The sequence below is a fragment of the Mauremys reevesii genome, linkage group 24 (assembly GCF_016161935.1).
Source record: "Mauremys reevesii isolate NIE-2019 linkage group 24, ASM1616193v1, whole genome shotgun sequence".
Classification (NCBI taxonomy): domain Eukaryota; kingdom Metazoa; phylum Chordata; order Testudines; family Geoemydidae; genus Mauremys; species Mauremys reevesii.
Genome location: NC_052646.1, coordinates 20,904,238 through 20,920,973, shown reverse-complemented (window position 1 = coordinate 20,920,973; position 16,736 = coordinate 20,904,238). Strand labels below are relative to the sequence as shown.

Below are 16,736 nucleotides of genomic sequence, written 5' to 3'. Positions count from 1 at the left end.
CCAGCAGCAACCTCCTGCCTCTGGGTGCTCAGCCAGGCCCTGTTCCCCAGCCAAGCCCCCCTGCTCTAACCACTGGCCCCCACTCCCCTCCCAGAGCCAAGGAGAGAACCCAGGAGTCCTGGCTCCCAGCCCCCCCTGCTCTAACCACTAGCCCCCACTCCCCTCCCAGAGCAGGGGGATGGAACTCTCCATGGCATTGGCCCAGGCTGCCAGCAGCTCCCCAACAGGGGCAGTTATGGGCCTCACCTAAGGTACAGTAGGGAAAGGGTTAAACACGCCTAGGACCCAGGTTCTGTAGCTGCCTGATATAGGATCTGGGTATAGTGGTTAGGGAGGGGGCTGGGAGCCAGGACTCCTGGGTTCGCTCCCCAGCTCAGGGAGGGGGAGTAATGGGTTGGAGTTGGAGGACTGGATGGCCAGGCCTGGAGAATGACTGGGGGCACCGAGCTGTGGGACGGGGGAGGGCTGGAATCCTGGGGGCTGCGGGTCGGGACTGAGGGGCACCGGCGGGGGCTGTGCTAATTCCTGTGGTACAGGCCCATCGCCCTGGGCTTCAGGCCTCTTAATCTGCGGCTTCTGGATGACGCAGTCACTGCCTGTGGAACAAATCAGCCACGCAGCGAGGGGCAGCTGGTATGTCTCCGTTCACACCCAGCGCCACCGCCCAGCCCCCTGCTCTAACCACTAGACCCACTCCCCTCCCAGAGCCGGGGAGAGAACCCAGGAGTCCTGGCTCCCAGCCCCCCCACCAGACCCCAAGACCCCACTCCTCCAGTGATCTTCCCTACAGAAATACCCCAAGTGCTGCGAGCTTCCCCCCAGCAGTGCCGTCTACCTCCCGGGCCTGTGGCGGTCGGGTTCGATAGGGGACATTCCTGTGGTGGGGCCGGGAGATTGAATTGCACAGAGAGGGGGTGGGGGGGTGGAACAGGTAGAGCCGGTGCCCGGGAGTTTTCCAGCCAAGCCCAGCCCAGCCCGGGGCCGCCCCTGGGTCCGCCGGCCCGGCCCAGCCTATAACAGCCCCGGGAGGCGGCCCCGGCCCCACAGCCGGCCTGAGCCTACGAGACAGGATGGGGGAGCTGCTGCGCCTGTGCGTGCTGGCTGCGCTGCTGGGCACAGGTGAGGGGGGCGCACACCCCAGGGCACCCGGTCCCCAGCCCCACCGACACCCCGTCACCTGCCCCCAAGAACCCCTGTCCCCAGCCCCCAGGGCACCCGGTCCCCTGTCCCCAGCCCCAGGGACACCCCTGTAACCTGCCCCCAAGAACCTCTGTCCCCAGCCCCCAGGGCACCTGGTCCCCATCCCCCAAGAACCCCTGTAACCTGCCCCCAAGAACCCCTGTCCCCAGCCCCCAGGGCACCCGGTCCCCATCCCCACAGAACCCCTGTAACCTGCCCCCAAGAACCCCTGTCCCCAGCCCCCAGGGCACCCGGTCCCCTGTCCCCAGCCCCACGGACACCCCTGTAACCTGCCCCCAAGAACCTCTGTCCCCAGCCCCAGGGACACCCCTGTAACCTGCCCCCAAGAACCCCTGTCCCCAGCCCCCAGGGCACCTGGTCCCCTGTCCCCAGCCCCAGGGGCACCCCTGTAACCTGCCCCCAAGAACCTCTGTCCCCAGCCCCAGGGACACCCCTGTAACCTGCCCCCAAGAACCCCTGTCCCCAGCCCCAGGGACACCCCTGTAATCTGCCCCCAAGAACCCCTGTCCCCAGCCCCAGGGACACCCCGGGCCCCAGCCCCACGGACACCCCTGTACCCAGCCCCCAAGAACCCCTGTCCCCAGCCCCCAGCCCCCGGGACCTGCTGTTCCCAGCCCCAGGGACATCCCAACCCCCCCCGCTACTCAGTCCGTGCACCCCAGGGCACCCCTGTACCCAGTCAGATCACCATAGACACTCACTATCCCCATACACACAATCTGTCTAGCCCCACAGATACCTCCTCTGGCTACCTACTGCGGGGGGGGGGGGGGGGGATGGAGCCTGTTGTCACTTCACCCAGGGAATTTTGGTTATTTAATGTCTAGGCCAGGGGTTGGCCACCTATGGCGCGGGGGCCGAAGGCGGCACGCGAGCTGATTGTCAGGGGCACTCGCACTGCCTGGGGCCTGGCCACCGGGCCGGGGGGCTCCGCATTTTAATTTAAATTTAAATGAAGCTTCTCAAACATTTTAAAAATCTTATTTACTTTACAGACACCACTAGTTTAGTTCTGCGTTACAGCCGTATAGAAAGAGCCCTTCCAAAGCCGCTCACGGGTCGGACCAGCCGCGACACCTTAAATTAGAGTGAATAACTGAAGACTCGGCCCAGCACTTCCGAAAGGCTGCCGACCCCTGGGCTAATAGATCCCCGGCTCTGGGAGGGGAGCAGGGTCTGGTGGTTAGTGCAGGGGGGGCTGGGAGCCAGGACTCCTGGGTTCTCTCCCCGGCTCTGGGAGGAGAGTGGCGGCTGGTGGTAAGAGCAGGGAGGGCTGGGAGCCAGGACTCCTGGGTTCTCTCCCCGGCTCTGGGAGGGGTGTGGGGGCTAGTGGTAAGAGCAGGGAGGCTGGGAGCCCGGACTCCTGGGTTCATCTGGGGCCATGGGCCGGGGAGAAGGTATGCAGCGATACAGGCTGAGCGAGTGATTTGTTCCCCTGGCTGCAGGGCCACTGTGTCTCCACGGTGGGGGGTAGGATGGAATTTCCCGCACACAGGCGGGTTGCTGGGCCCGTGGGGCTGGTCGGGGGGGCAGGAGACGGGATGCCGGGTGAGATGGGCCTGTTGGAGGGGCTCTGACTGCGCTTCCCTCCCCTGTGCCCAGGGGGCGCCATCTCCTGCTATAACTGCACCAGCTCGGAGGGCTACAACTGCACCACGAACCAGGCCACCTGCACCAGCGCCGTCAACAGCTGCATCACCATCGCCCGCGACGAGGAGCAGGGTAGGGCCTGTGGGGCTGGGGGAGTGGGGCCAACAGTGCTGCGAGCTTCCCCTGTGAGCAGTGCCCTGACGCTGCGAGCTTCCCCCCAGCAGTGCCCCGACGCTGCGAGCTTCCCCTGTGAGCAGTGCCCCGATGCTGCGAGCTTCCCCCCAGCAGTGCCCCGAAGCTGCGAACTTCCCCCCAGCAGTGCCCCGACGCTGCGAGCTTCCCCTTCAGCAGTGCCCCGACGCTGCGACCTTCCCGTCAGCAGTGCCCCGACGCTGCGAGCTTCCCCCCAGCAGTGCCCCGACGCTGCGAGCTTCCCCTGTCAGCAGTGCCCCGACGCTGCGAGCTTCCCCCCAGCAGTGCCCCCTGGAGCTGCGAGCTTCCCCTTCAGCAGTGCCCCGACGCTGCGAGCTTCCCCTTCAGCAGTGCCCCAATGTTGCGAGCTTCCCCTGTGAGCAGTGCCCCGACACTGCGAGCTTCCCGTGAGCAGTGCCCTGATGCTGTGAGCTTCCTCCCAGCAGTGCCCCCTGGAGCTGCAGGCCTCCCCTGTGAGCAGTGCCCTGATGCTGCGAGCTTCCCATCAGCAGTGCCCCGATGCTGCGAGCTTCCCCTGTCAGCAGTGCCCTGATGCTGCGAGCTTCCCATCAGCAGTGCCCCGATGCTGCGAGCTTCCCCTGTGAGCAGTGCCCTGACGCTGCGAGCTTCCCCCCAGCAGTGCCCCCTGGAGCTGTGAGCTTCCCCTTCAGCAGTGCCCCAATGTTACGAGCTTCCGCCCAGCAGTGCCCCCACCCCAAAGCCACAGGTAGACTGAGGGGGGTGCGGGTACAAACCCCACGTGTGTCCTAGGCTCTTGACTGCTCCATCCCAGGGGGATTCTCCCCACAAATCAAGGCTTGCACCAGCCCTGTACGTACCCCGTGTCTCACCCCCGGTGCCGCCGTGTCCTTCCAGGGGACGAGGACAAGGAGAAGACGGTGTACGAGAAGAAATGCAACTCGGACGACCGGCTCTGCAACCAGTTCTATGGGCTGACGGCCGGCGCCTACCGTCTGCGCTGGAACTCAACGTGCTGCCGGGCGGACAGCTGCAACGTGCCCGAGATCACCCGTAGGGACCCTCCTGGGCGGCGCCAGGACGCCTGGGTTCTCGCCCCGGCTCTGGGAGGGGAGGGGAGTCTAGTGGTTAGAGCTGGGGGGGCTGGGAGCCGGGACTCCTGGGTTCTCGCCCCGGCTCTGGGAGGGGAGTGGGGTCTAGTGGTTAGAGCAGGGGTGGGGGCTGGGAACCAGGATGCCTGGGTTCTCTCTGTGGCTCTGGGAGCGGAGTGGGGTCTAGTGGTTAGAGCAGGGGGGCTGGGAGCCAGGACTCCTGGGTTCTCTCCCTGGCTCTGGGAGGGGAGTGTGGTCTAGTGGTTAGAGCAGGGGGGCTGGGAGCCAGGACTCCTGGGTTCTCTCCCCAGCTCAGGGAGGGGAGTGGGGTCTGGTGGTTAGAGCAGGGGGGCTGGGACCTAGGACTCCTGGGTTCTCTCCGTGGGGGCTGGGAGCCAGGACTCCTGGGTTCTCTCCCTGGCTCTGGGAGGGGAGTGTGGTCTAGTGGTTAGAGCAGGGGGGCTGGGAGCCAGGACTCCTGGGTTCTCTCCCTGGCTCAGGGAGGGGAGTGGGGTCTGGTGGTTAGAGCAGGGGGGGCTGGGACCTAGGACTCCTGGGTTCTCTCCGTGGGGGCTGGGAGCCAGGACTCCTGGGTTCTCTCCCCGGCTCAGGGAGGGGAGTGGGGTCTGGTGGTTAGAGCAGGGGGGCTGGGACCTAGGACTCCTGGGTTCTCTCCGTGGGGGCTGGGAGCCAGGACTCCTGGGTTCTCTCCCTGGCTCTGGGAGGGGAGTGTGGTCTAGTGGTTAGAGCAGGGGGGCTGGGAGCCAGACTCCTGGGTTCTCTCCTGGCTCAGGAGGAGTGGGGTCTGGTGGTTAGAGCAGGGGACCCAGGACTCCTGGGTCTCTCCGTGGGGCTGGGAGCCAGACTCAGCACCAGGACTCCTGCTCTCTCCGTGGGGCTGGGAGCCAGGACTCACCCCTTGTTGTGTCTCCCCGGAGCCCATGCCTATGAGGGTCATGCTGTGGGCCTGGTCCCATGGGGCAGAGGGGGCTGGTGCCCATGGGGCGGTTGGGGGGCTGCGTGGGGGGCTGGTCCCCATGGGGTGGTTGGGGCTGCGTGGGGGCTGGTGCCCATGGGGCGGTTGGGGGCTGGTCCCCATGGGGTGGTTGGGGGGCTGCATGGGGGGCTGGTGCCCATGGGGCAGAGGGGGCTGCGAGGGGGCTGGACCCCATGGGGCGGGGGGGGGGCTGCGTGGGGGGCTGGTGCCCATGGGGCGGTTGGGGGCTGCGTGGGGCTGGTGCCCATGGGGCATTAGGGGGCTGCGTGGGGCTGGTCCCCATGGGGTGGTTGGGGGCTGGTCCCCATGGGGCGGTTGGGGGCTGCGTGGGGGCTGGTGCCCATGGGGCAGAGGGGCTGCGTGGGGCTGGTGCCCATGGGGCGGTTGGGGGCTGGTCCCCATGGGGCGGTTGGGGGCTGCGTGGGGCTGGTGCCCATGGGGCATTAGGGGCTGCGTGGGGGCTGGTCCCCATGGGGTGGTTGGGGGCTGGTGCCCATGGGGTGGTTGGGGGCTGCGTGGGGGCTGCGTGGGGGTCTCTTGCCCCCCTAACCCTCTCCCCTCCCCCCAGGGTTCGAGAGTCTCCGCGTGGCCTTCATGGGCTGCGCCACCCGCAGCCTGTGCGACGTGGGCGCCGTGGCCCTGTTCGCCGGCCAGCCCCAGGCCGTGCTCCAGACCAGCCTGTGCAGCGGGCGGGCGGCCCGGGGCTGCCGCTCCTCAGCCTGGGGGGGCTGCTCCTCTGGGCGCTGCGGCCCTGAGCGCATCGCCCCCCCTGCAGCGCCCCCCTGTGGCGGGGCCGCCCCCCATCGCGCCTTCCCCCATAGGGCTGGGAACTGCCCCCAGCCCGGCACTGCCCCATCACCCCACAGCTGGGCGCTGCCCCTGACATGCCACCGGCTCTGCCCCCACCTGCCCCCGGCATGGTACTTCCCACGGCCCAATTCCTTGGCCTCTTCCCTGGGCTGGATGGGACCCGGCGCCCCCCAGAGGGGACAGGCCCCTGCCCCATTCCCCACCCCCCCGAGCCAGCCAGTCCCTGGGGCAGGTGGGAGCTGGTGCCCCCCAGAGGGGACAGGCCCCTGCCCCATTCCCCACCCCCCCGAGCCAGCCAGTCCCTGGGGCAGGTGGAAGCCGGCGCCCCCCAGAGGGGACAGGCCCCTGCCCCATTCCCTGCCCCCCCGAGCCAGCCAGTCCCTGGGGCAGGTGGGAGCTGGTGCACCCCAGAGGGGACAGGCCCCTGCCCCATTCCCCACCCCCCCGAGGCAGCCAGTCCCTGGGGCCGGGTGGGAGCTGGCGCCCCCTAGAGGGGACAGGCCCCTGCCCCATTCCACCCCCCCCACCCCGAGGCAGCCAGTCCCTGGGGCAGGTGGGAGCCGGCGCCCCCTAGGGGGAGGCCCGGGCCTGTTCGCTGGCAGTGATTCCCAAACCCAGGGCTCGCTGGAGTTTCTTTCCCAGCCGGGATCCGGGTTGATTTTCCGGTTTCAGTCGCTTCTCACCAAGCAGCTCCCGCGCCGGGAACGGCCGCTTGGCTCAGAAATGCGGGTGCCGAGTTTTATAGAATAAAGTTGCAAATACGCACAAGTCTGTGTTTATACGGGGACCCCCCGCCCCCCGGCACTGGGACGCGGCTGCTCTGGGGTGGGGCGCAGGGGCTGGGTATAGGGGGACCCCTCCCCCGGCACGGGGACGCGGCCGCTCTGGGGTGGGGCGCAGGGGCTGGGTATAGGGGGACCCCTCCCCGGCACTGGGACGCGGCCGCTCTGGGGTGGGGCGCAGGGGCTGGGTATAGGGGGACCCCTCCCCCGGCACTGGGATGCGGCCGCTCTGGGGTGGGGAGCCGGGGCTGGGTATAGGGGGACCCCTCCCCGGCACTGGGACGTGGCCTCTCTGGAGTGGGGAGCCGGGGCTGGTTATAGGGGGACCCCTCCCCCGGCACGGGGACGCGGCCGCTCTGGGGTGGGGCGCAGGGGCTGGGTATAGGGGGACCCCTCCCCCGGCACTGGGACGTGGCCGCTCTGGGGTGGGGTGCAGGGGCTGGGTATAGGGGGACCCCTCCCCCGGCACTGGGACGCGGCTGCTCTGGGGTGGGGAGCAGGGGCTGCTTATAGGGGGACCCCTCCCCCGGCACTGGGACGCGGCCGCTCTGGGGTGGGGCGCAGGGGCTGGGTATAGGGGGACCCCTCCCCCGGCACGGGGACGTGGCCTCTCTGGGGTGGGGAGCCGGGGCTGGGTATAGGGGGACCCCTCCCCCGGCACGGGGACGCGGCCGCTCTGGGGTGGGGCGCAGGGGCTGGGTATAGGGGGACCCCTCCCCGGCATGGGGACGTGGCCGCTCTGGGGTGGGGAGCAGGGGCTGCTTATAGGGGGACCCCTCCCCCGGCACTGGGACGCGGCCGCTCTGGGGTGGGGCGCAGGGGCTGGGTATAGGGGGACCCCTCCCCCGGCACGGGGACGTGGCCGCTCTGGGGTGGGGAGCAGGGGCTGGGTATAGGGGGACCCCTCCCCCGGCACTGGGACGCGGCTGCTCTGGGGTGGGGAGCAGGAGCTGGGTATGGGGACCCTCCCGGCACGGGGACGTGGCCTCTGGGGGGTGGGGTGCAGGGGCTGGGTATAGGGGGACCCCCCCCCGGCATGGGGACGCGGCCGCTCTGGGGTGGGGAGCAGGGGCTGGGTATAGGGGGACCCCTCCCCGGCACTGGGACGTGGCCGCTCTGGGGTGGGGCGCAGGGGCTGGGTATAGGGGGACCCCTCCCCCGGCACTGGGACGTGGCCTCTCTGGGGTGGGGCGCAGGGGCTGGGTATAGGGGGACCCCTCCCCCGGCACTGGGACGCGGCCGCTCTGGGGTGGGGCGCAGGGGCTGGTTCTACAGGGATCCCTTACTTGGCACTGGGGTGCAGCCACCTCCGGGGTGGGGCGCAGGGACCCCTTACTTGGCACTGGGGTGGGGGGTGGGGGCTGTTCATAGAGGCTCCCCCCACTGAGTCCCCTGCCCCCCCCATTTCAGCTGGGAATGGGGGAGAGGCGGCAGCCGAGATCTGGGCTGGGACCAGAACCAGCCATGCTGGACCGGCCGGGGGCAGCGCCCCCTCATGGCAGCTCTGACCCCCTCACCCCGGAGGCGCCTGCCACTCACCCCCCAGGCTGCAGCCCCTCTGGCCGAGCCCCGGGCCGGCCGATGTTGCCATGACGCCGCCACTGATGGGCACGGGAAGGAGAAGAATTTAAGGAACAAAAGGATGAAAGTGGGAACATTTCTGGGGCTGGTTGGTTCCTCCAGGGCCTTCCGCCCAGCCCCCGTTTTCTGCACTCCCAGAGTCCTCCAGGCACTCAGCCCACTGCCAGGCCCCTGCTCTAACCACCAGACCCCACTCCCCTCCCAGAGCTGGGAGAGAACCCAGGAGTCCTGGCTCCCAGCCCCCCCTGCTCTAACCACCAGCCCCCACTCCCCTCCCAGAGCCGGGGAGTGAACCCAGGAGTCCTGGCTCCCAGCCCCCCCTGCTCTAACCACCAGCCCCCACTCCCCTCCCAGAGCCAGGGAGTGAACCCAGGAGTCCTGGCTCCCAGCCCCCCCTGCTCTAACCACCAGACCCCACTCCCCTCCCAGAGCTGGGGAGTGAACCCAGGAGTCCTGGCTCCCAGCCCCCCCTGCTCTAACCACCAGACCCCACTCCCCTCCCAGGGCTGGGGAGAGAACCCAGGAGTCCTGGCTCCCAGCCCCCCTGCTCTCACCACCAGACCCCACTCCCCTCCCAGAGCTGGGCGTGAACCCCGGAGTCCTGGCTCCCAGCCCCCCCTGCTCGAACCACCAGCCCCCCCTGCCCTCCCCGGGCTGGGGAGAGAACCCAGGAGTCCTGGCTCCCAGCCCCCCCTGCTCTAACCACCAGCCCCCACTCCCCTCCCAGAGCCGGGGAGTGAACCCAGGAGTCCTGGCTCCCAGCCCCCCTGCTCTGAGCACCAGCCCCCCCGCCCCTCCCAGAGCTGGGGCGTGAACCCAGGAGGCCTGGCTCCCAGCCCCTGCTCTAACCACCAGACCCCACTCCCCTCCCAGAGCTGGGGAGTGAACCCAGGAGTCCTGGCTCCCAGCCCCCCCTGCTCTAACCACCAGACCCCACTCCCCTCCCAGGGCTGGGGAGAGAACCCAGGAGTCCTGGCTCCCAGCCCCCCCTGCTCTAACCACCAGACCCCACTCCCCTCCCAGAGCTGGGGAGTGAACCCAGGAGTCCGGGCGCCCAGCCCCCCCTGCTCTAACCACCAGACCCCACTCCCCTCCCAGGGCTGGGGAGAGAACCCAGGAGTCCTGGCTCCCAGCCCCCCCTGCTCTAACCACCAGCCCCCACTCCCCTCCCAGAGCCGGGGAGTGAACCCAGGAGTCCTGGCTCCCAGCCCCCCTGCTCTGAGCACCAGCCCCCACTCCCCTCCCAGAGCTGGGGAGTGAACCCAGGAGTCCTGGCTCCCAGCCCCCCCTGGGCTCGCTGCCTGTTCCCCAGTGACTGGAATTCCTTGGCCTTGGTTGTGTAACCTGCCCCCAGTGTCACCTCTCTGCTGCGGGTGCTGAAGTCACGGCACCGGCCTTACGCAAGGGCTGTCGTGTTTGTGCTCCGGGGCTGGGCTGGCCACGGCGCTGCTGACGGGGGCGGGGCAGTAGTCTGGGGGGGCAGGACGACCCCCCATGTGTGTGGACACCGGGCAGGACAATGGGGTGGGGGGTGGGGTGGTTTGCCGTTTAGATGTTCTAGATCAATTATTCCCAATTGATTTTTTGCAGTTTAAGATTCATTGAATCTATATTAATTATTAATTATTATTGTTCCAGTTTGAATGTATTGAGTTTATATTAATTATTAAATGTTAATTATTCTCTCCGAAGCTGCTCTTTTATTGAACGTATGTTAATTCTGAATGATTAAATATTAATTAGGTTTTGCAATTTCTATTTTATCGGGTTTGTATTAATTACTAATTAGTACATATTTATTGGGAGGCTTTTTTTGCAGGTTATATTTGAGTGGGTTTATATTAATAAACCCAGTACCCAAGGAGGGGTATTTCTGCCCAAGAAAAAGCCTGACGGGAAGTTTTATTTGAACAGTCCGAGAAGGGAAACTGAGGCAGGCTTTGTCAAGCTGCTCTGCTGGGCTGTTCACAGCGGCATTGGGTGGCCACCCAGCCGGTCAGGGTCGCCCAGAGGATTCCGGGGGCCTGGGGGCTTCGCCGAAGTGGGACCCACTGCCGAAGTGCAGCCGGGTCTTTGGCGGTAATTCGGCGGCAGGTCCCGGAACGGAAGGACCCCCCGCCTCCGAATTACCGCCGAAGACCGGGCTGCACTTTGGCGGTGGGTCCCACTTCGGTGGTAATTTGGCGGCGGGGGGTCCTTCTGTCCCGGAGCAGAAGGACCCCCCGCTGCCGAAGACCCGGAGCGGAAGAAGCTCCGGGGACCCAGGCCCCGTGAGAGTTTTCCGGGGCCTCCGGAGTGAGTGAAGGACCCTGCTCCAGTGGCCCCGAAAAACTCTCCTGGGGGCCTGGGGCAAATTGCCCCACTTCACCCCCCCCGGGAGGAGTGGGGTCTAGTGGTTAGAGTCGGGGGGGCTTGGGAGCCAGGACTCCTGGGTTCTCTTCCTGGCTCTGGGAGGGGAGTGGGGTCTAGTGGTTAGAGTCGGGGGGGCTTGGGAGCCAGGACTCCTGGGTTCTCTTCCTGGCTCTGGGAAGGGAGTGGGGTCTAGTGGTTAGAGTTGGGGGGCTTGGGAGCCAGGACTCCTGGGTTCTCTTCCTGGCTCTCGGAGGGGAGTGGGGTAGGGTTGCCAACTTTTTACTCGCACAAAACTGAACACCCAACGCCCCCCGCCCCTTCTCTGATGCCCCAGCCCCCGCTCACCATCCCCCTCCCTCTGTCACTTGCTCATTTTCACCGCGCTGGCTCAGGGGGGGTTGAATGGGGGAGGGGGGGAGGGCTCCGGCTGGGGGTGCAGGCTCTGGGGTGGGGCCAGAGATGAGGGGGTTTGGGTGCAGGAGGAGGCTTCGGCCTGGGGGGTGGAGCTGAGGGGTTCGGAGTATGGGAGGGAGGCAGATGGTTGGGGTGTGGGAGGGGGCAGAGGCTCTGGGCTGGGGGTGCAGGCTCTGGGGTGGGGCCAGTGATGAGGGGGTTTGGGTGCAGGACTCAGTCAGGACTCCTGGGTTCCCTTCCTGCCAGTATCTCTGGTGCACAGAACAGAGGCCGGCTCCTTACCCCACCACTCGCTTTATTCAGCCAATGCACAAAAGGGACCCGCAATCCCCCCCAAAGAGAAGCAGCAGCAGCCGGTGCCCCGGGGGAGGCGCACTGCAGCCCCCACGTGCAGGGCAAGGGGAGGGGGCCCGGCCAGGGCTCACAGCTCCCCGCCGGCCCAGGGAGCCGGGTAGCACTCGCCCCGGCTCAGCACGTCCACCACGCCCTGGGCGTATTTCTTCACCCCCACTCTCTTGACGCAGGCGCCAGGGGAGCCGCATCCAGCCGCAGCCTTCGTCAGGGTGACGCTACCTGGACGGGGGGAGAGAGACGTGATCGGGGGCTCCCGCATCCTGACCCCCCAGGAGGCTTCTCACCCACTCCCCTCCCAGCAGGACTGCACCCACCTCTGGGTAGGGAGGAGGGGTCTAAGTGGTTAGAGCAGGGAAGGTGGGAATCAGGACTCCTGGGTTCACGCCCCGGCTCTGGGAGGGGAGTGGGGTCTAGTGGCTAGAGCAGAGGTCTCTGGAGCCAGGACTCCTGGGTTCTAGCTGGCTGATGCTGCCTTCCACACCCCATCCCGATCTGCAGGAATTACCCAGCGTTAATGTCCCAGCGATGTCAACACAATGGTCCTCGGCGCCGGTGCAGGCCAAGGGCTCCATGTCCCGGCAGCGATCTGCCCCCGCGGCGAAGCACGACGGGCACTGCCGGCCGTTGGGGACGGGGCTCACGGGTGGCACTGAGAAAAGTCAGACACACCCAGTCAGCCGGGGGTGGGGAGTCACCGCACACTGGGCTCGATCCCTGCTCGGGGAAGGCAGTGGGGACTAGTGATTAGAGCGCGGGGGGGCCTGAGAACCAGGATTCCTGGGTTCTCTCCTCAGCTCTGTGAGGGGAGTGATGTCTAATGGTTAGTAGAACAGGGGGGTTGGGCTGGGAGCCAGGACTCCTGGGTTCTCTCCAGGCGGGTGTGGACAGAGCAGGGCTTTAGGTTTGCAGCAGACACATGTGACGAAGTGGGGGATTTTCTTGGGTGTTCTGTGTTTTCCAGGGGGCTGCATGCAGGGGGGTGGGACTCAGTGTCCCCAGGTGTCACTGGTTAACGAGGGGAGGGGAGAGGGAGTTTGTTGGGACACAGGACCAGAGAGGGACTCGGGACCCCGGCCCGGCCTGGAGGATGGAGACCCCAGCGACTGGTGACCTGGTGACCCGGAGACCCAGCTCAGGAGTCGCAGCTGGTTCTGGGCAGTGGGGGACAATGGGCTGCGGGGAGAGGACCCCGGTGACCTGACCAGCCAGCTCCAGCCAGAGGGGCCAGAGGGGGGCTGAGAGGAGACCCAGGCCCTGGTTTATGACCCTGTGTCCCTGGAGAGAAGCCAATGCACAGAGGGGGCCTGGGGCTGGGGGTGTCGGAGGCCCAGCTGGGAGCAGGGGGGCTCGGGGCTGGAGGGGGGAGCAGGCAGAGCCCCCCTGGCTGCAGGGGGACTGGGATGTGCTGGGCTGAGGGAGGCCAGGCCTGAGGCCGGAGAGTTTCCTGTGCTGGGTTCAACCCTCAATAACCCTCCTGTGTTACGCTGGGGGAGAGTCGCTCCGGGCTAGAGAACGGGGGGGGGGGGGGGATCATCCCCGTCGGGGGTGAGGAGGCCCCGGGGCCCAGAGCGAGGGGACTCCCTGGGGGGCCCACGGCAGAGACAGACGTGCTGAGGCTCAGAGAGGTGCGGCTCCAGGAGGTGGGGGGGCCTGACCCCAAGAGAGAGCGGCTCCCCGAGAGGGGCTGTCGCACTGGAAGGGCCCCCCCCCCACGGACTGCACGGGGCCACGCGTGGGAACGACCTGGGAGTCCGTGACACACACACCTGGGATGGCCCCGGCGTTGCAGCCGTCGGTGTCACAGCAGGCGATGTTCGCTCGCACGGTGATATTGCGGGTGAAGGTCAGCGTGAAGGGGCCGGGCTCACAGCTCTCGGGCTCCAGGCACGACTTAGCCGCGTAGGAGAAGGAGTTTGCCTCTGTGGGAGGGAAACAGAGAATCACCTCTTAGCCCCCCAGTGCCCCCACAGCTGCTCCAGCCTCCCCTTTTGTATCCATCCACCCCACATCTTATCCATCTCCCTCCCACCCCCCAGCACAATCCTCTCTTCTATCCGATCCCGTCCCACAGCCGCCCCCGAGACAGAGTCTGCAGCCCCCAGGAGCCACGGAGCACAGGCTGAAAACCGAAGGAGCCCCCGTGCCAGGAGAGAAGTGGGGTCTAGTGCGTAAAGCGGGGGTGCAGGCTGGGAGCCCGGTCTCCTGGGTTCTCCCCTGGCTCCAGGAGGACCATGGTGTCTGCACTTCGTAGGAATCTTGGTTCACTCACCGAGGTTGAACTCTGCCACAGCAGCGACGCAGGTTCCTTCCGAGGGGCCGCAGGGCTGCAGGGGGCCGGAGCACGATCCCGCTTTGGACTGACACACCTCGCACTGCAGGGCGCTCCCTGGAGCATGGAGAAATCCCTGCTCAGTGCAAACCCCGGCTCCCCACCCCTCCCCGGGCAGTGCCCGGGGGACAAATACCAGCTGGAACCAAGAGGTGGCGCTGGGTAGTTATTACCACCGACGCCTCCTCACCCAACGTGTGGGCAGGTAGATCCTGGAGCAATTCCAGCTGCTTTGGCCGGAGTTCTGCCCAGTTCCCGTGACCGCGCTGTGGGGGGAAAGGCATCCTGCCCGCTGCTCATTGGCATCCTCCGCCAAGCCCTAGACAAGTCTGTTTGCTGCCTGAGTGTCTGGGGCTAGAATAACTGTTCAGCTGCAGAGCTGGCGAGCCGGTAAAACGCGTGTGTGTGAACAAACCCCACCCGTCTGCACAGAATGACACTTCTCGAGGGAGTGGTTTGTGCCTGGCTTTGGGGGGAGCCTGTCACACCCCCACCCACCCCCACTTGCTGTTTGAGGACTCTGCCTCTCAGAGTAACATTAGCTCAGCCATAACCAACTTCCTGGGTCACTTTTTGTCTGGGGCCCTGTCAGCTGTCGTCTTCCTCATTTCATGGGTGCTGGTTAACCCTTTCCATTGATGGCTTCACACCTCTATCCTGCAGGCAGAGAAATCCGGGCTGGCTGAAGAGCTCCCATGATCGTTAACTCTTTCCTGGGCGAGCTTGGGGGAGTTTCATTTCATTAAGTGAACATAATATTTTAATTGAAGAAAGAAAGAAAGAAAATTAATTGGTCCACTCTGGGGCTTTTTCAGAGCTTTCATCTGGAAACATCACTTCAGCCTCCGAACGCCTTCCCCTGCCTTTGCCAGGGCCCCAGGTGGTAGGAAGGGAAAATTATCCCCATCTTATAAACAGGGAAACTGAGGCACAAAGAGGCGGTGTCAGACTCAGAGCCACGAATACAACCAGGGAGTCCTAGTTGCTGCTGACTTCCAGCCCATTCTACAGCCACCCACTTCCCTGACCTGGGGACAGAACCCAGGAGTCCTGGCTCCCAGACATCACATTAGACCATGTGAGTCAGTGTGATGGTGCAGCAGTGCCCCCTCCTGGCCAGGCAGGGCGTGGTCCTGGCTCATCCAGCCCAGCGCAGCCCTCGCTCGAGTCCCTGTGCCCAGGAATCTGCAAAACCCCCTCTGCTGCCCAGCCCTTTTCTCCCTTCACTCGCTGGGCTGGCCTGGGGCACCTACACCCCATAAGAGACCCCCCACTCCCCTCCCAGAGCCGGGGAATGAACCCAGGAGTCCTGGCAGGAATCTCAGCGCTGGGGGGCAGGGGAACATTTCCAAGCAGGATTGCAAGGGGCCGGGGGGCGGTTTTCCTGGTTTCCTGCTCCTCGTCGGGGAGCCCCATTGGAGCTGGAGGAGGACCGGGGAAAAAGACGCACAGACGGACTCAGACCCCGACCCATCACCCCAGCCTGACCCGCAGCCGCCGGCCAGTCCCCTCGCGTGGGCTCCAATCCCTGCTCTCCCCGAGTCAGCCGGGGGACGTGGCGCCGGGTTTTCCTCTCGCTGGTTTTACCCACTAATTCCATCCTGACCCCAGAATCCACCATCGACAGCGGCACGTTCCCCGGGTGAATTCCCCCCCCCCCAGTGCCCGGCTCCCCGTGCCCGGGGACGGACGGGACTCACCGGTGGCCAGGAGAGCAGACAGCAGGCAGAGAGGCAGGGGTGCCCACATGGTGCTGCAGTGACCGGAGCAGCAATGGGAGCAGCTGCTGTGCTTATGTCAGGCAGGTTTGTAGAAATTTTGATGGTGCCTAGAACCTGCCCCCACCCAACTCCACTCACTCTAAACTCCGCCCCCCCCACCTGCCTAAGGCTCTGGGAGGGGGTTGGGTGGGGGAGGAGGTCTGGGGTGCAGGTCCTGGGCTGGGGATTTGTGTGCAGGTGGGGTGTAGGGTTCAGGCTCTAGGACGGAGTTTGGGTGCTGGGTGCAGGCTCCGGGCCGGGGCAGGGGGTGGGTGTGGAGGAGGGGTGTAGGGTGCAGGCTCTAGGATGGAGTTTGGGGTGGGAGGTGGTACAAAGGGAGGGGGTGCAGGCTTTGGGAGGGAGCTTGAGGGCAGGAGGGGGTGTGTGGGAAGGGGGAGGGAGTTTGGGGATAGGAGGGGTGCAGGGGTGAGGGCTGTGGGGCTGAGGATGAGGGGTTCATGCTGCGGGGGCGCTCAGGGCTGGGGCAGAGGATTAGGGTGCAGGGGGATGAGGGCTCTGGCTGGGGATGAAGGTTTGGGGCGTTGGGGAGGCTCAGGGCGGAAGGGCAGGGTAAGGGCAGGGTAAGGGCAGCCTGCCCTGCCATTAGTGGATAGGGGGCACTAGAACCTGGGGGGGGGCAGGGACGCGGGGGAGGGAGACCCGTGTGGGGGACGCACGGGAGGGGGGTGGCAGATGGAGGCCGGGGCCCGCTCCAGGCAGGGATGCGGCGGGGTGCAGGGTGGGGGTTGGACAAGGGGGTTGGAGGGGGGCAGTCAGGGGCAGGACATGGGTGGGGGTCGGATGGGGGGGGGATGTACTCACCAGTTGGTTCCCTACCAGGTCTTCAGCGGCAGGTGCTGCAGTGCCGCGGAAGACCCGGAGCGCTGCCAGGTGAGTCATCTCTGCCGGGGCCCTGCCAAATCGGGCCCCGCACGTCCTAAAGCCGGTCCCATGACATCCTGGAGGAGCCGGAGATGGGAGATTTCACAGCCCAAGCGTGACGCTGGCTGATCAGGTGATGCCCACGTGTACTGAGGCCAGTTCACTTGTGCATTAGTGGAGATCGATGGTTCCGTGTACCCCGGGGCAGGCACAGCTCTTCCAGCGGGTACATCAGCTCATCTGGATATTTGCCTCGTTTTACAACAGGCTAAATAAAAAGCACTCACGAAGTCAGTACAAGCTCAAATTTCAATCCCTTGTTTATGCTGCTCTATAGCCTATACACAGAAATGAAAGTACAATCTTTATATTCCAGTTTGGGCTGTCGATTAATCACAGTTAACTCACGTGATTAACTAAAAA

At 65.9% G+C, this 16,736-nt stretch overlaps 1 protein-coding gene across 1 annotated transcript; it reads right to left on the bottom strand.

Annotated features, from left to right (window-relative positions):
* Nucleotides 1-11,287: 11,287 nt before the first annotated feature.
* LOC120390115 (phospholipase A2 inhibitor and Ly6/PLAUR domain-containing protein-like) lies at nt 11,288-15,420 on the bottom strand. Its single transcript, XM_039512427.1, has 5 exons — nt 15,372-15,420; nt 13,612-13,728; nt 13,109-13,261; nt 11,848-11,991; nt 11,288-11,561 (listed from the first exon to the last, which is right to left on the bottom strand). Exons 1-5 carry the CDS (start codon nt 15,418-15,420, stop codon nt 11,410-11,412), a joined length of 615 nt encoding a protein of 204 aa, XP_039368361.1. The 3' UTR covers nt 11,288-11,409.
* Between the last annotated feature and the right edge of the window lie 1,316 nt (nt 15,421-16,736).